Source organism: Somniosus microcephalus, chromosome 12 (assembly GCF_052327205.1).
Source record: "Somniosus microcephalus isolate GS21.2 chromosome 12, FLI_Smic_1.0, whole genome shotgun sequence".
NCBI classification, from domain to species: domain Eukaryota; kingdom Metazoa; phylum Chordata; class Chondrichthyes; order Squaliformes; family Somniosidae; genus Somniosus; species Somniosus microcephalus.
The window spans coordinates 200466294-200484381 of record NC_140998.1 but is presented as its reverse complement, the minus strand read 5'-3'; the positions used below and the strand labels follow the sequence as shown (position 1 = coordinate 200484381).

Below are 18088 nucleotides of genomic sequence, written 5' to 3'. Positions count from 1 at the left end.
AATAAAGTTTTGAAAGCCTGTTTTTATTTGTATGGAACAGTATGTTTATTTTGACGACAAAGATAATATAAGGGTCAGAGATAGAAACCATCAGTGTGCAAAAAAACTCAAAATTCCCATAAATTCCCGAAAATTCCCATGGAAAGTTTCCTCTTTTAAAAATTCCCAGAATTTTGCAACCCTATTCTTACCTCTGTCTATTTGTTTAGGTTATGCCAAACAATACCACCTTTTTTTCTTAATTGCGTCTTTCCTCCCTCACTGAATACCTGTTACAGGAGTTGCCACTTTTTAAATTCAAGACTCCTAATTCAGAACCTGCCTCCAATAATTGTATTGCAGTTTGCAACCTGCTTTTCATAAAACAGCTGGCATTTGAGTTCCAAATATAAATTAAAGCAGCGGCTATAAACATTTAGAATACATTGCAAATAAAATCGATTTAAAATTTGGCAGTTAAAAATTCCATTTGCTACACTTAACGCAAGGTAAATAAAATACTATATCTACATATTCCCTAAGAAAAAGTTCAAGTGTTCTCTCATCTTTCATGTTTTTATACAAGTACCAAAAAATGCCAGTTATTAGGTGTCCTAAAAATGGTTCCCCACAGGATTTCATGCTCAGTAATTGCCCAGTAATACGCCAATGGAGGAAGGGGGCAGCCTTACCAACAGCAAGTTATGGTGCGGTTTGTGATTGGCTAGTCATTCTGTCAATCAGATTCTGGAAGTTGCACACTCGAGTGCATGCTGGGAGCTTAATCTGCTCGCTGAACTCACTTAGTTCGTGCCTTGGTTAGGTTCAAATTAGAAGACCGTGTGCAGTTTCGGTCTCCTCATATGGTGGGTCATCTTGAGGCTTTGGAAAGGGTGCAGAGGAGGGCCACAAGATTAATTCTTACTTTAAAGCATCATAGTTACCAAGATAGGCTCAAAGAGCTGGGTCTCTACACTTTAGAGATGCGTAGACTTGTGGATGATTTGATCAAGGTTTATAAGATGACGAGGGAAATAGATTGAGTTTGTTTTAACTAAATAGGTTAGGGAGGACCAATGGTCACAATCTCAAGTTATACAAGGCCAGATATAGGTTAGATGTTAGGAAGTGGTGCTTTTCCCAGAGAATAATGGACCTGTGGAACAGGCTGCCAGCTCGTGTTGTGAACGTTGATTCACTGAATTCCTTCAAGCGTGAGCTGGACCTGTTTCTGGCTGGCGTGGATAAAATCATATAGAAAAATAGGATTAATCAGGGCCAGAGTGGTGGTCTAGACTAGTCTTGATCACCCACAGGGGTTGGAGAGGAATTTCCCAGATCCCCCCCAATTGGTCTGGGTTCGTGTCTGTTTTTTCACCTCTCCTAGGAGATTACATGGTTTCAGGTAGGGTGGGGGGGGGGGGATGTATATATTGTGACGCACAAGGCATTGCTGTTGTGTGGGACAGCCTGAAGATACAGTGGGTCTTTTTCTGTTTGCCATTGTTAAGAGATGGTTCAGGCTTCTCACAAATATAAGCCACGGATGGAAAACATAATTGTCCTACAGGCACGTTTTCTCTGTAAATGTTACAGACCTTATTTCTAATAAGTGCTCAATGGCTGCGGAAAGGATTTTCAAAAGATTTAAGCAATTTGATCATTTTCCTCTCTCTTATTGACTATTTACTGACTTCTCAGGATTGATTACACATGAACTAGGAAATAAGGCAACTTTATCTATACGGTCACACAGGCAAGGATTGTGTACATTTGAATATCTTGCACAATTGATAGCTCACAAAAGGCTCCTGTTTTTGTGCTACCACCTGATCCTTGTTGAATATTTACAGACAGGGTTTCTGCAACAATGCTCCTTTAGGCCTGATCAGCACATCCAAGCAGATTTGGGCACTTTCAAACTCCTTGTAGCTGCTTGGCATGGATTAGTAGCTTAACAAAACATTAGTTTATGTTGTCACATTTTTGTGACAGCTTTTTCAATGCTCGAGTCCATTGTAAAAGATGTAATAGCAGAGCACTTGGAAAACAGTGACAGGATCGGACAAAGTCAACGTGGCTTTACAAAAGGTAAATCGTGCTTTACTAATCCAATGGAATTTTTTGAGGATGTAACTGGTAGAATAGATAAGGGAGAACCAGTGGATGTGGTGTATTTGGACTTTCAGAAGGCTTTCGATAAGGTCCCGCAGAAGAGACTAGCGTGCAAAGTTAAAGCACATGGGATTGGGGGTAAGGTACTGACTTGGATAGAAAACTGGTTGGCTGACAGGGAGCAAAGAGTTGGAATAAACGGGTCTTTTTCCGAGTGGAAGGCAGTGATGAGTGGGGTACCGCAGCGATCGGTGCTAGGACCCCAGTTATTCACAATATATATTAATGATCTAGATGAGGGAACTAGATGTAACATCTCCAAGTTTGCAGACAACACAAAGCTGGGTGGGCGTGTGTGCTGTGAGGCGGATGCAGAGAAACTCCAGTACGATTTGGACAGGTTGGGTGATTGGGCAGATGCATGGTAGATGCAGTATAATGTGGATAAATGCGAGGTTATCCACTTCTGTGGCAAAAACAGGAAGGCAGATTATTATCTGAACGGCAATAGATTGGGAAAAGGGGAAGTGCAACGAGACCTGGGTGTCCTTGTGCACCAGTCGCTGAAGGTAAGCATGCAGGTGCAGTAGGTGGTTAAGAAGGCAAATGGTATGCTGGCCTTCATAGCGAGAGGATTCGAGTACAGGAGCAAGGATGTCTTGCTGCAGTTGTACAGGGCCTTGGTGAGACCACACCTTGAGTATTGTGTGCAGTTTTGGTCGCCTTATCTGAGGAAGGATGTTCTTACCACGGAGGGAGTGCAGTGAAGATTCACCAGACTGATACCTGGGATGGCAGGAATGACGTATGAAGAGAGATTGGGTCGATTAGGCTTATATTCGCTGGAGTTTAGAAGAATGAGAAGGGATCTCATTGAAACTTATAAAATTCTAACAGGACTAGATGCAGGAAGGATGTTCCCGATAACGGGGGAGTCCAGAACCAAGGGTCACAGTCTAAGGATAAGGGGTAAGCCATTTAGGACGGAGATGAGGAATTTCTTCACCCAGAGAGTGGTGAACCTGTGGAATTCTCTACCACAGAAGACAGTTGAGGCCAATTCATTAAATATATTCAAGAAGGAGTTAGATATATTTAAGGCTAAAGGGAATCAAGGGCTATGGGGAGAAAGCAGGAACAGGGTACTGAATTTGGATGATCAGCCATGATCGCATTGAATGGCGGAGCAGGCTCGAGGGGCCGAATGGCCTACACATGCTCCTATCTTCTATGTTTCTATGAATCGATTGGGGGGCCTATACTCTCCTGAGTTTAGAAGAATGAGAGGTGATCTCATTGAGAAACAAGATTCTGAGGGGGATTGACAGTAGATGCTGAGAGGTTGTTTCCCCTGGCTGGAGAGTCTAGAACTAGCGGGCATAGTCTCAGGATAAGGGGTCGGCCATTTAAGACGTGAGATGAGGAGGAAATTCTTCACTGAGGGTTGCGAATCTTTGGATATTCTCTGCCCCAGAGGGCTGTGGATGCTCAGTCATTGAGTATATCCAAGGCTGGGATCGATAGATTGTTGGACAATAGGGGAATCGAGGGATATGGACATCGGGCGGGAAAGTGGAGTTGAGGTCGATGATCAGCCGTGATCTGATTGAATGGCGGAGCAGGCTCGAGGGGCCGAATGGCCGACTCCTGCTCCTAATTCTTATGATGGCATTGAAAGATATGAAATCGTTGATAGATGTAGTGAATTGTCATTTTATTTGCACTTTTATTCTGAACGTTAAGGATTTCAGCCACTGACGGGGGGGAAAAAATGGAAGAAAGAAAAGTGACTGGTGGCGAAAAGATAATCGGCGACAGGCAGTGACTAGTGGGGTACCGCAGGGATTGGTCCGAGAACCCTAGCTATTCACAATATATATTAATGATGATCTAGACAAGGGAACTAGATGTAATATCTCCAAGTTTGCAGACGACACAAAGCTGGGTGGGCGTGTGTGCTGTGAGGAGGATGCCGAGAAACCTATCCCCCCATGCAGCAGGCGGTTAAGAAGGCAAATGGTATGTTGGCCTTCGTAGCGAGAGGGTTCAAGTACAGGAACAAGGATGTCTTGCTGCAGTTGACACCCAGGTCTCGTTGCACTTCCCCTTCTCCCAGTCTATTGCCGTTCAGATAATAATCTGCCTTCCTGTTTTTGCCACCAAAGTGGATAACCTCGCATTTATCCACATTATACTGCATCTGCCATGCTTCTGCCCAATCACCCAGTTGTACAGGGCCTTGGTGAGAGCACACCTTGAGTATTGTGCGCAGTTTTGTTCACCTTATCTGAGGAAGGATGTTCTTGCCATGGAGGGAGTGCAGCGAAGATTCACCAGACTGATACCTGGGATGGCAGGAATGACGTATGAGGAGCGATTGGGTCGATTGGGCTTGTACTCACTGGAGTTTAGAAGAATGAGAGGGGATCTCATTGAAACTTATAAAATTCTAACAGGACTAGACAGACTAGATGCAGGAAGGATGTTCCCGATGGCGGGGGAGTCCAGAACCAGGGGGTCACAGTCTAAGGATAAGGGGTAAGCCATTTAGGACAGAGATGAGGAGGAATTTCTTCACCCAGAGAGTGGTGAACCTGTGGAATTCTCTACCACAGAAGGCAGTCGAGGCCAATTCATTAAATATATTCAAGAAGGAGTTGGATATATTTTTTAAGGCTAAAGGGATCAAGGGATATGGGGAGAAAGCAGGGACAGGGTACTGAATTTGGATGATCAGCCAGGATCTCATTGAATGGCAGGGCAGGCTCGAGGGGCCGAATGGCCTACTCCTGCTCCTATCTTCTATGTTTCTATGAGAAATTCTTACGTGCACATTTATAATGGAAACTGCCCTTGTACACCCGCTCACCAGTGGTGGCGCGGCATTGCCAGCTCCCCAGTCTGGAATGCAGAGAAACTTGCACCCGGCACTTAAAACATTGGCCTGTAATTTGCAGTCAGTGGCGAAGCAAAGGCATTCGCCGCCGGCCCTGAAGTGAGCTTCCCACAAAGATCTCGCAATCTCGGAGGCGAGGAGGTCGGTTTTCCCGTCGCGCAATCGAAATCAGCGCCGGTTAGTAGGGAATCCCGAACGCGAGCTGCTGCGACGTCAACAAGCTGTCGTTCAGCCAATCACGATGCAGAATTCTCACAGACCGAGAACCAGGAAGTGAGTAAGCGCTTTTGGTTCTAACTTTTTTTTCCAAAGATTGGGGCTCTCATGGGGGAAAAGGTTTGTTTAGCAGTCAATATTCTGTTAAAACCCCAGTTACACTTAATCCAAAAGGGTTTAACCTTTAACGGGGTATTTAACAGCGATATTACTGCGGAAGAGCCAAGGTTTACGTCAGTTTCCCTAATTTGACAGATTACAAGAAACTCTCTGTTAACCGGCAAAATTCAGGAGTAGGTTCAGGTAAGTTTTACTTCATATTAGTGGCCGTTCCTGGATCTGTGGCCGTGTAACCGGGGTTCCTGCACCTGTTGCTAAGCAACAGGGACGCTTGGTCTGGGGCCGGAGTTCCTGCACCTGTTGCTGAGCAACAGGGAAGCCTGGATTTGTTGCTGTGTACGGAGCTCTCGTACCTTTTAAACTATACCTCTCTGTAATCCGGACTTTTTGATAAACCGGCACCACGCCGGTCCCGTCGGTGCCGTATAATAAAGAGTTTCCTGTACACTGATTGCCGGCTATTTGGGGGTGGGGAGGGGACTCCACAGCGCAGCCAGTGACTGACCGCAACTTCAGGATTTCCACGTTAGGATGCGCATGCGCTACATCCCGACGTTGCGGTCAGTTTCAAAGGGGCAACAACAGCGAACGCTGTTCGTCCACTGTTATTACCCACCGCAAATTCTGGGCCTTTATTTCTCTGCTTCACAAATTGCTGTTAGTTTGCCTATTTAACTATACATAATGCAAACTCAAAGTATTAAACAAAAATAAAAAGACGGTGAATGTAAGATTCTATGATTTTAAAATAGAGATTGAACATGCATATTATAAATCTACATCAATAAAAAAAAACTTAGTCCCAAGTACATTTCATCTCTAACCATGCTTAACCTCAAGATTACACAGTCAGAGTGTCTATGAACCTAGGAACAGGAGGAATCCATTCAGCCCCTGGAACCTATTCCGCCATTCAATGAGATCCTGGCTGGTGTGCATCTTAATCCATCCACTAGCCTTGGCTCCATATCCTTTTATACCCTTGTCTAGCAAACATCTATCGATCTCAGTTTCAAAATTAAATTGAGCTGGCATCTACTGCTTTTTTTGGGGGGGGAAAGAGTTCCACACTTCTACCACCCCTTGCATGAAGATGTGTTTCCTAACTCCTCTCATGAATGACCTAGCTCTGATTTTAAGGTTATATCCCCTTGCCCTGGACTCCCCCCACCAGTAGAAAAAAATTCTCTATCTAGCCTATCAATTTCTTTCAAAATCCTAAAAACTCAAATCAAATCACCCCTCAACCTTGTATATTCCAGGGAACAGAACCCTAGTTTATGTCATTTCGATTTTAAAGCGCATCGAGAGGAGATTTGATAGAGGTGTTCAAAATCATGAGGGGTCTGGACAGAGCAGAGAGAGAGAAACTGTTCCCATTGGCGGAAGGGTCGAGAACCAGAGGTCACAGATTGAAGGTGATTGGCAGAAGATCCAAAGGCGACATGAAATTGGTTAGGATTTGGAATGCACTGCCTGATAGGGTGGTGGATACAGGTTCAATAGTAGCCTATAATAAGACGGGCCGAATGACGAACTTCATTCTGCAACCATTCTACGATTCTATTAGTTAAGCAACGCCTCGATTTCAAAATTCTCAACCTTGTTTCCAAATCCCTCCATGGCCTCGCCCCTCCCTACCTCGGTAATCTCCTCCAGCCCAACAACTCCGAGATATCTGCGCTCCTCCAATTCTGCCCTCTTGCGCATCCCGGATTATAAATTGCTCAACCATTGGCGGCCGTGCCTTCGGTTGCCCGAAGCTCTGGAATTCCCTGCCTAAACCTCACCGCCTCGCTTTCCTCCTTTAAGACGCTCCTTAAAACCTACCTCTTTGACCAAGCTTTTGGTCGCCGGTCCTAATTTCTCCTTATGTGGCTCGGTGTCAAATTTTGTGCCTTATAATACTCCAGTGAAGCGCCTTGGGATGTATTACTACGTTACAGGCGCTCCAAACCGTCGTTAACACCTTCACCGAAGCGTACGAGAGCATGGGCTTTACACTAAACATCCGTAAGACAAAGGTCCTCTACCAACCTGCCCCCGCCACACAGTACTGCCCCCCCGATTATCAAAATCCACGACAAGGCCTTGGACAATGTGGACCACTTTCCATACCTCGGGAGCCTACTGTCAACAAGGGCAGACGTCGACGACACCGCCTTCAGTGTGCCAGTGCAGACTTCAGTCGCCTGAGGAAGAGTATTTCAAGACCAGGACCTCAAACCCGGCACTAAGCTCATGGTCTACAGAGCAGTAGTGATACCCACCCTCCTGTATGCCTCAGAGACATGGGCCATGTACAGCAGGCACCTCAAAGCACTGGAGAGGTACCACCAACGCTGCCTCCGCAAGATCCTGCAAATCCATTGGCAGGATATGCGCACCGTCAGTGTTCTCGCTCAGGCCAACATCCCCAGCATCGAAGCTCTGACCACGCTCGATCAGCTCCGATGGACGGGTCACATCGTCCACATGCCCGATACGAGACTTCCAAAACAAGTGCTCTACTCGGAGCTCCGGCACGGCAAGAGAGCCCCAGGTGGGCAGAGGAAACACTTCAAGGACACCCTCAAAGCCTCCTTGAAAAAGTGTAACATCCCCATCGACACCTGGGAATCCCTGGCCCAAGACCGCACAAAGTGGAGGAGAAGCATCCGGGAAGGCACCGAACACCTCGAGTCTCTTCGCCGGGAGCAAGCGGAAGCCAAGCGCAGGCAGCGCAAGGAGCGCACGTCAACCCAAGAACCCCACCCACCCGCCCCTTCAACCACCGTCTGCCCCACCTGTGACAGAGACTGTAGGTCCCGCATTGGACTCATCAGTCACCTGCGAACTCATTTTTAATGTGGAAGCAAGTCATCCTCGGTTCCGAGGGACTGCCTAAGAGGAGGATAAATACAGATTGTTGTTGTTGATGGCTCCAAGTTCTGGTCCCACCCCACCACCAGTGGAGACATCTTCTCTACGGATTGAAGCCCTTTCATAATTTGACAGACTTCAATCATAGAAACATAGAAGATAGGAGCAGGAGTAGGCCATTCGGCCCCTCGAGCCTGCTCCGCTATTCAATGAGATCATGGCTGATCATCCAAACTCAGTACCCTGTCCCTGCCTTCTCCCCATATCCCTTTAGCCTTAAGAAATATATCTAACTCCTTCTTGAATATATTTAATGAATTGGCCTCAACTGCCTTCTGTGATAGAGAATGCCACAGGTTCACCACTCTCTGGGTGAAGAAATTCCTCCTCATCTCTGTCCTAAATGACTTACCCCTTATCCTTAGACTGTGACCCCTGGTTCTGGACTCCCCCGCCATCGGGAACATCCTTCCTGCATCTAGTCTGTCTAGTCCTGTTAGAATTTTATAAGTTTCAATGAGATCCCCTCTCATTCTTCTAAACTCCAGCGAGTATAAGCCCAATCGACGCAATCTCTCCTCGTACGTCATTCCTGCCATCCCAGGTATCAGTCTGGTGAATCTTCGCTGCACTCCCTCCATGGCAAGAACATCCTTCCTCAGATAAGGCGACCAAAACTGCACACAATACTCAAGGTGTGGTCTCACCAAGGCCCTGTACAACTGCAGCAAGACATCCTTGTTCCTGTACTCAAACCCTCTCACTATGAAGGCCAACATACCATTTGCCTTCTTTACCACCTGCTTGCTTACCTTCAGTAACTGGTGCACAAGGACACCTAGGTCTTGTTGCACTTCCCCTTCTCCCAATCTATTGCCATTCAGATAATAATCTGTCTTCCTGTTTTTGCCACCAAAGTGGATAACCTCACATTTATCCACATTATACTGCATCTGCCCAATCACCCAACCTGTCCAAATCATACTGGAGTTTCTCGGCATCCTCCTCACAGCACACACGCCCACCCAGCTTTGTCGTCTGCAAACTTGGAGATATTACATCTCGTTCCCTCGTCTAGATCATTAATATATAAATTGTGAATAGCTGGGGTCCTAGCACCGATCTCTGCGGTACCCCCCTAGTCACTGCCTGCAACTTGGAAAAAGACCCGTTTATTCCAACTCTTGGCTTCCTGTCTGCCAACCACTTCTCTATCCAAGCCAGTACCTTGCCCCCAATCCCGTGTGCCTTAACTTTACACGCTAATCTCTTATGCGTGACCTTATCAAAAGCGTTCTGAAAGTCCAAATACACCACATCCACTGGTTCTCCCTTATCTATTTTACCAGTTACATCCTCAAAAAATTCCAGTAGATTAGTCAAGCACGATTTACCTTTTGTAAATCCATGTTGACTTTGTCCGATCCTGTCACTGTTTTCCAAGTGCTCTGCTATTACATCTTTTATAATGGACTCTAGCATTTTCCCCACTACCGATGTCAGGTCTATAATTCCGTTTTCTCTCTACCACCTTTTTTGAATAGTGGGGTAACATTAGCTACCCATGGGCTTATACTCGCTGGAGTTTAGAAGAATGAGAGGGGATCTCATTGAAACTTATAAAATTCTAACAGGACTAGACACAGGAAGGATGTTCCCGATGGCAGGGGAGTCCAGACCCAGGGGTCACAGTCTAAGGATAAGGGGTAAGCCATTTAAGACAGAGATGAGGAGGAATTTCTTCACCCAGAGAGTGGTGAACCTGTGGAATTCTCTACCACACAAGGCAGTTGAGGCCAATTCATGAAATATATTCAAGAAGGAGTTAGATGTATTTTTTAAGGCTAAAGGGATCAAGGGATATGGGGAGAAGGCAGGGAGAGGGTACTGAATTTGGATGATCAGCCATGATCTCATTGAATGGCAGAGCAGGCTCGAGGGGCCGAACGGCTTACTCCTGCTGCTATCTTCTTTGTTTCTATCCTCGGTTCCGAGGGACTGCCTAAGAAGAGGATAAATACAGATTGCTGTTACATAGAAACATAGAAGATAGGAGCAGGAGTAGGCCACTCGGCCCCTCGAGCCTGCCACGCCATTCAATGAGATCATGGCTGATCATCCAAATTCAGTACCCTGTCCCTGCCTTCTCCCCATATCCCTTGATCCCCTTAGCCTTAAGAAATTGTTGTTGATGGCTCCAAGTTCTGGTCCCACCCCAGCACAAGTGGAGACATCTTCTCTACGGATTGAAGCCCTTTCTATAATTTGACAAGACTTCAATCAGGTCAGCCTGCTCAGCCTTTCTCTTGGTGAATATCAATATTAGACAGTACAGTGGTGGCTACTGGCTCCGGCCGCCGCTGCCCCCTTACCTGCTCTGCCCCGCTTCTGGCCGACGTAGGGCAGCAGGTCGTGCCGGGTGAGGACCCGGAGCAGCTGCAGCAGGTGCCGGAAGTTGCTCTCGTCGCACAGGCCCCGGCGCTCCAGCTCGAAGAGCAGCCGCACCCCGCTCTTGGGCCGCCGCAGCCAGTCGCCGCTCTCCAGCCAGCTGTCCAAAGGTGGTGGTGGCGGCGGCGGCGGTGGTGGTGGTGTCGGTGCGGCGGCCTCGTCCCCCATCTCCTCCTCCTCTCCACCCTCCTCCTCCTCCTCCGCAGCGGCCACCGCCGCCCACAGGGCCCGCTCCGGCGGCTCGGCCGGCGGGTAGGCCTGGTCCAGCAGGAAGGACAGCGCCTCGACGTCGCCGTGGCTGAGCTGCGAGCCCACCAGCTCGAACATCTGGTGCAGCGACAGCATGCGGTAGTAGGCCAGCGCCTCCTCCTCGTCCCACAGTGAGCGCTTGACGGCCGCCATCCTCCACTCCACCCCGCGGCTTCGGCCTCGGCTGGTTGCGTCTCTCGGGCCCGATCGGGGGAGGTTTCGGGCCGTGTCTCGGCTTCGGGCTTTCCTCAGGCCGTGTCTCGGCTCGGCTTCGGGCTTTCCTCAGGCCGTGTCTCGGCTCGGCTTCGGGCTCTCCTCAGGCCGTGGCTCGGCTTCGAGTCGAGTTCAGGATCGCGCTTCGGCTCCGACGGGGATCGTCGTCGTCGTCTTGTTTTTTTTCTCTCTCCTCTCTCTCCCAGACGTCCTTGCGGCGCATGCGCCAAACCCGCAACTCCGCGAATGCGTTCGCTCGCCGCTTGTCTCTGCGCGTGCGCGCTCCGAGGGAGCGAGGGGGCGGGTCTTAAGCTTTTATTGCGCACGCGTTCCCCCTCTTTAGGACGTCGACCAGCCTCTGTGACGTCGACCTGGCGCAGTTTAAAAGCAAACTGTTATTTCCGTTATTAACGGCCGCCGGGGCCGCGGCGACAGGTTGATGGGTGGCTGTGGCGTTGCTCGGTCCTCCTTCGCTGTTTTTTCCGTTTTTCCTCTCTCTTTCTGCTCCCCGGCCTCACAGAAATAATCCGGCACAGAGTTTCACAAAAACAAGATTTTGAGGAGCGAAAAAAAATTAAAAAAAAATTATATATTTAATGTCCCCTTCATGAAGCTCCAGCCTCTCAGCTGCCCGCTCGGACGCGCCTGCGCGGTCCGGCCCGGCCGCGAGCGCTCGATCGATTGATGACGTGCGGAGGGGGGCGGGGTTTTAGCTGACCGACGTCACACTATTTGCATCTGATTATTTTCCGCCGGGTCCCTGGAGGAGGTGATTGACGTGCAGCGATCGATCGATTGATGACGTGGGTGGAGGAGGGGGGGCGGAGTTTCGGATGGCCGACGTCACGCTATTTGCATGTGATTATTTTCCGCCGGGTCCCGGGAGGCGGTGATTGACAGCTCGTTGCCGGGTGACGCGCGGCCAGAGGCGGGCTCTGGCGCCTTGCGAGCCCTGAATGGAATCAGCGCCCACCGATGGAAGCGCCGGTAATGTGCACTCTCTCCTATCTTCTTAATTTTTGCATATTAATATCTGCTCTTTGCATAATTTAGGGCGCCTTTTTATTGATTGCCCCCAACCAAAAAAAAACTAGCTAATGCAGGAGCCGGGGACGCTTTCTCCTTCTCCAGTTGCTAAGCAGAGATTGCTCCAGCTCTGAGGTGTTTTATGTCTTGCAACAAAATGATGCTGGGAGGGGGGGAAAGGGGAAAAAAAACATTTTTAACAGATTAAAATATTTGCAATAGATGAAGTCAGCGTGCTTTTACTGTGGAATGCAAACCAAGTATGATGCGACACAACCTTTTATTATATAGAAATAAGCGATTGGGTGGATTATCAGCAGTTATTGTGTTGTCCAGGATCAAAGAATCTAATCTAAAGTAGTCTGTGCATGGGATTTAATTTCATTCTAAACTTTTACGATTTCGTTCTGAGGGTGGATTTTTAATGAAACTTTAGAAAGTAATGTAATGTAATGGAACGAGCACACATAATTTTGTAGGTTTAATGGTGCCAAACAAGTGTAATTCATTCGGTCGCAGGAACGCGTGGAGGTTTCGTTTATAAATATTTTTTTTTTTTTACGAAAGAAAATCAATGGCAAGGGACGGAATTTAATGCCTTGTATATTACCCCTCAAAAATCAATTAAAAGGTGTGGAATTGGGGGGTTGTGAGCTTTCCGCTGTTGTGCAGAGCAGAGGAAGAAAGGCAGGGAGGGAGCGAGTGGTGCATTCGGCCGCCGAGATTCCCAGGATTGTAATTCACCGGGAGCTGGAGAAATGCAACCTTAATAACTTCAGCATAATGTCCCTGTAATCGGCGGGGCAGGCTCGTTACTTTTGTTCCTAACGCTGTTTTTTCTTTGCAGTTAAAGCGGCAAATCCCATTGCCGACAAACCCGGCTCTTTATTTGCAAAGGAGCATTTGAATGGACCCAGGTGCATTATTGTGTCTGTTTTGATGCTGATGTTTTTGTCTTTCAAACCCCCTTTCCACATGCATTAAACCCTCGAATTTCTAAAGGTGATTTTTTTTTTTATTGTTGCATGCAATGTGTGCGTTTTGAACATGCCACATTGTACAGCCAGTTCTGCATCGCGGATACTCATTGTTATGGGGGATGCAATTGTACATTATCCCGATGGTGTGTGCACTGTTTCGAGGGCAGGTACTTGGCTACACATCCTCTTTCACATTACACACGGTATTATGCAGGATTCCGTACCCAGGGGATGTTTGCTGTGTGCTCTTGTTCCATGGCTATCAGTTGGAGGAGGGGGTTTAATGGGTGCACCAGGGAATCTCAATGATTTAAGGGTGTTGTCAAGCTACAGTTGCAGTGGTCCTTCTGATAGCGGTCTGACCACAAACGGTAGGATTCCTGCTTTAGTCCTGAAGGATGTGGTTCTGCTGTCCTCGATAACAACCACAGATTTTCCTTTTAACAGCTTTGAGGGAGGCAATTCAGCCCTCATGCGTGTGCTAGCTCACTGAAAGAGCTATCCTTTTAGTCCTATGAAACATAGAAACATAGAAGATAGGAGCAGGAGTAGGCCATTCGGCCCCTCGAGCCTGCTCCGCCATTCAATGCGATCATGGCTGATCATCCAAATTCAGTACTCGGTCCCTGCTTTCTCCCCATACCCCTTGACCCCTTTAACCTTAAGAAATATATCCAACTCCTTCTTGAATATATTTAATGTATTTGCGTCCACCGCCTTCTGTGGTAGAGAATTTCACAGGTTCACCACTCTCCGGGTGAAGAAATTCCTCCTCATCTCAGTCCTAAATGGCTTACCCCTTATCCTTAGACTGTGACCCCTGGTTCTGGACTCCCTGACCATCGGGAACATCCTTCCTGCATCTAGTCTGTCCAGTCCTGTCAGAATTTTATAAGTTTCAATGAGATCCCCTCTCATTCTTCTAAACTCCAGCGAGTACAAGCCTAATCGACCCAATCTCTCCTCATACGTCATTCCTGCCATCCCAGGTATCAGCCTGGTGAACCTATGAGGAGGAATTTCTTCACCCAGAGAGTGGTGAACCTGTGGAATTCCCTACCACAGAAGGCAGTTGAGGCCAATTCATTCATTAAATATATTCAAGAAGGAGTTAGATATATTTTTTAAGGCTAAAGGGAGCAAGGGATATGGGGAGAAGGCAGGGACAGGGTACTGAGTTTGGATGATCAGCTATGATCTCATTAAATGGTGGAGCAGGCTCGAGGGGCTGAATGGCCTGCTCCTATCTTCTATGTTTCTATGCATTCCCATACTGTTTTAAATGTTTTCATAGAAAGATGAGGAGGCCATTCAGCCCCTCCAGCCTATTCTGCCATTCAGTTAGATCATGGTTGATCTGTACTACAACTCCATTTACCCGCCCTTGATACCTTTTACCTAACAAAAATCGATCTCCGTCTTGAAAATGTCAATTGTCTCAGTAACCACAGGCTTTTGGGGCAGAGTTCCTAATTTCCACTGCCCTTTGTGTGAAATAGTGCTTACTGATTGCACCCCTGAACAGCCTAACTCTAATTTTAAGGTTATGTCCCCTTGTTGTGGACTCTTTTCCCCCTTTCCCCCCCCCCCCCCCCGCTGCACCAGAGGAAATACTTTCTCTGTATCTACCCTATCAACACCTTTTATTTTAAACACCTCAATTAGATCACCTCTCAACCTTCTGAATGCAAGGGAATTCAAGCCAAGTTTCACCGGAAAAGACCAACTGGTCTATCCAGCCTGCCTATGCAACCTTTCCTCATAATTTAACCCTTTTAGCCCCGGTATCATTCTGGTGAATCTGTGCTGCACCCCCTCCAAGGCCAAGATACCCTTCCTGAGGCGCGGTGCCCAGAACTGAACGCAGTATCCAGATGGGGTCTGACCAGAGCTCGGTACAGCTGTAACATAACTTCCACCCGTGTGACATGAATCTTGCCATTCATGTAGAAATGACTTATGAAATAATACTGGGCAGCCTGCTGGTGGCGCTGTCCAGGGAGAGTATAAATACTCGGGCGTGGGCCCAGCTTGCTCAGGACATTTTGTAAACAGGAACTAGTGAAGGACACAACTAGACCTCCATGTTGTGAAACAGTTGATTAAAGCCTTGTTTAATACTCCGACCAAGTGCCTGGTAGTTTTCTTATGTCACTGTGTATTCCAGCCCTCGAGGTAAAGGCCAACATCCATTAGCCCTTTTAATTTTTGTACCTGCCCACTAGCTTTTAGTGACATGAACACCCAAATCCCTTTGCTCCTTTGTTAGAATTTAGGGACTGATAATGTTAGAATATAGGAACTGCAATTTAATATTAGAATATAGGGTCTGATGATCTGAAATATTGTTAGAATATAGGGTCTCTCTATCTCTGTCTCTCCTCAGATGCTCCTTAAAACCTGCCTCTTTGCCCAAGCTTTTGGTCACCTGTCCTAATATCTCCTTAAGTGGCTCGGTGTCAAACTTTGTTTGATAATCGCTCCTGTGAAGTGCCTTGGGACATTTTAGAGTCATGGAGTCAGACGGCACAGAAAGAGGCCCTTCGGCCCATCGTGTCCACACCGGCCATCAAGCCCTGTCTATTCTAATCCCATTTTCCAGCACTTGGTCCGTAGCCTTGTATGCTGTGGCGTTTCAAGTGCTCATCTAAATGCTTCTTGAATGTTGAGGGTTCCTGCCTCGACCACCCTTTCAGGCAGTGAGTTCCAGAGTACTATGTTAAAGGCAGGGGCCGATATTCAATATCTTTAGAACATATGGACCGATATTTAATATTAAAATATAGGGGCTGATATTTAATAATGTATAGCAACTGATATTTAATATTGTTAGAATATAGGGGCCAATGTGAAATATTGTTAGAATATATAAAGTACAGGAGGGAATTGGAAAAAGTTAATACAGGAGGCAAAGAGAGGTTGAGACACAAGATTAGCAGGCAACATTATATTGAACCCTAAAACATTTAAAGTGTATGGGGTAATCCTAGGGAAAAGGTTGGGCTTTTTAAAGACCAAAAGGGAAATCTTCATGTGGAGGCGGAGGATATGGCTAAAGTGTTAAATGAGTACATTGCATCTGCCTTCACAAAGGAAGCGGATGATGTGAAGGTTACACTAAAAGAGGAGAGGGAAGTTATGGGCAGGATAGTAATAGATAGAGAAGACGTACTAAAAATATTAGCAAAGTTGGTAAGTCACCTGGTCCGGATGGAATGCCTCCTAGGTTGGTGAAAGCAGCAAAGGTAGAAATAGCAGAGGCATTGGTCACAATCTTTCAAGGATGTAACTGGTAGAATAGATAAAGGAGAACCAGTGGATGTGGTGTATTTGGACTTTCAGAAGGCTTTCGATAAGGTCCCGCATAAGAGATTAGCGTGTAAAGTTAAGGCACTTGGGATTGGGGGCAAGGTACTAACTTGGATAAAGAACTGGTTGGCAGACAGGAAGCAAAGAGTTGGAATAAACGGCTTTTTCCGAGTGGCAGGCAGTGATTAGTGGGGTACCGCAGGGATCGGTTCCAGGACCCCAGCTATTCACAATATATATAAATGATCTAGACAAGGGCACTAGATGTAATATCTCCAAGTTTGCAGACGACACAAAGCTGGGTGGGCGTGTGTGCTGTGAGGAGGATGCTGAGAAACTCCAGGATGATTTGGACAGGTTGGGTGATTGGGCAGAAGCATAGCAGATGCAGTATAATGTGGATAAATGCGAGGTTATCCACTTTGGTGGCAGAAACAGGAAGGCAGATTATTATCCGAACGGCAATAGATTGGGAGAAGGGGAAGTGCAACGAGACCTGGGCGTCCTTGTGCACCAGTCGCTGAAGGTAAGCATGCAGCTGCAGCAGGCGGTCAAAAAAGGCAAATGGTATGTTGGCCTTCGTAGCGAGAGGGTTCGAGTACAAGAACAAGGATGTCTTGCTGCAGTTGTACAGGGCCTTGGTGAGACCACACCTTGAGTATTGTGTGCAGTTTTGTTCACCTTATCTGAGGAAGGATGTTCTTGCCATGGAGGCAGTGCAGCGAAGATTCACCAGACTGATACCTGGGATGGCAGGAATGACGTATGAGGAGAGATTGGATCGATTGGGCTTATACTCGCTGGATTTAGAAGAATGAGAGGGGATCTCATTGAAACTTATAAAATTCTAACAAGACTAGACAGACTAGATGCAGGAAGGATGTTCCCGATGGCCGGGGAGTCCAGAACCAGGGGTCACAGTCTAAGGATAAGGGGTAGGCCATTTAGGACAGAGATGAGGAGGAATTTCTTCACCCAGAGAGTGGTGAACCTGTGGAATTCTCTACCACAGAAGGCAGTGGAGGCCAATTCATTAAATATATTCAAGAAGGAGTTAGATATATTTCTTACTGCTAAAGGGATCAAGGGATATGGGGAGAAGGCAGGGACAGGGTACTGTGTTTGGATGATTAGCCATGATCTCATTGAATGGCGGAGCAGGCTCGAGGGGCCGAATGGCCTACTCCTGCTCCATCTTCTATGTTTCTATGTAATCCTCATTGGATACAGGAGTAGTGCCGGAAGACTGGAGGATTGCTAATGTTATACCACTATTCAAGAAAAGGGAGAGGGATAAACCAGTAAACTACAGGCCTGTCGGCCTAACATCAGGAGGTGAGACACTCGCCGCAGAATAAGTTATTATCGGGACAAGCTAAACTTTCATTTGGAAAGGCATGGGTTAATCAAGGAGAGTCGGCATGGATTTGTTAAAGGCAAAATGACTAAATTGATTGAATTCTTTGAGGTAACAGAAGGTTGATCAAGGTAGTGCAGTTGATGTATATACGGACTTCAGGAAGGCATTCGACAAAGTGCCACACAGGAGGCTTGTTAAGGAGATGGAAGCCCACGGAATTAAGGGGAAAGTGACATTTTGGATGCGGTGACGGGAAGCAGAGGGTGGTGGCGGCTGGTGTTTTTCAGGCCTGGGAGCTGGTTTGCAGTGGTGTTC

The 18088-nt window shown here is 47.1% G+C and overlaps 1 protein-coding gene across 7 annotated transcripts in view; it reads right to left on the bottom strand.

Annotated features, from left to right (window-relative positions):
* Positions 1-11043, bottom strand: part of LOC147109884 (uncharacterized) — a 40558-nt gene extending 29515 nt beyond the window's left edge. For all 7 annotated transcript variants that reach the window (XR_015080365.1, XM_086003912.1, XM_086003914.1 and 4 more), the window contains exon 1: positions 10561-11043. Coding sequence is in view for 6 of the 7 variants with exons in the window: in XM_086003912.1 (XP_085860038.1) it covers positions 10561-11038 (478 nt within the window). In the remaining variant the exon portion in view is untranslated. The remainder of the gene's footprint in view (positions 1-10560) is intronic.
* Between the last annotated feature and the right edge of the window lie 7045 nt (positions 11044-18088).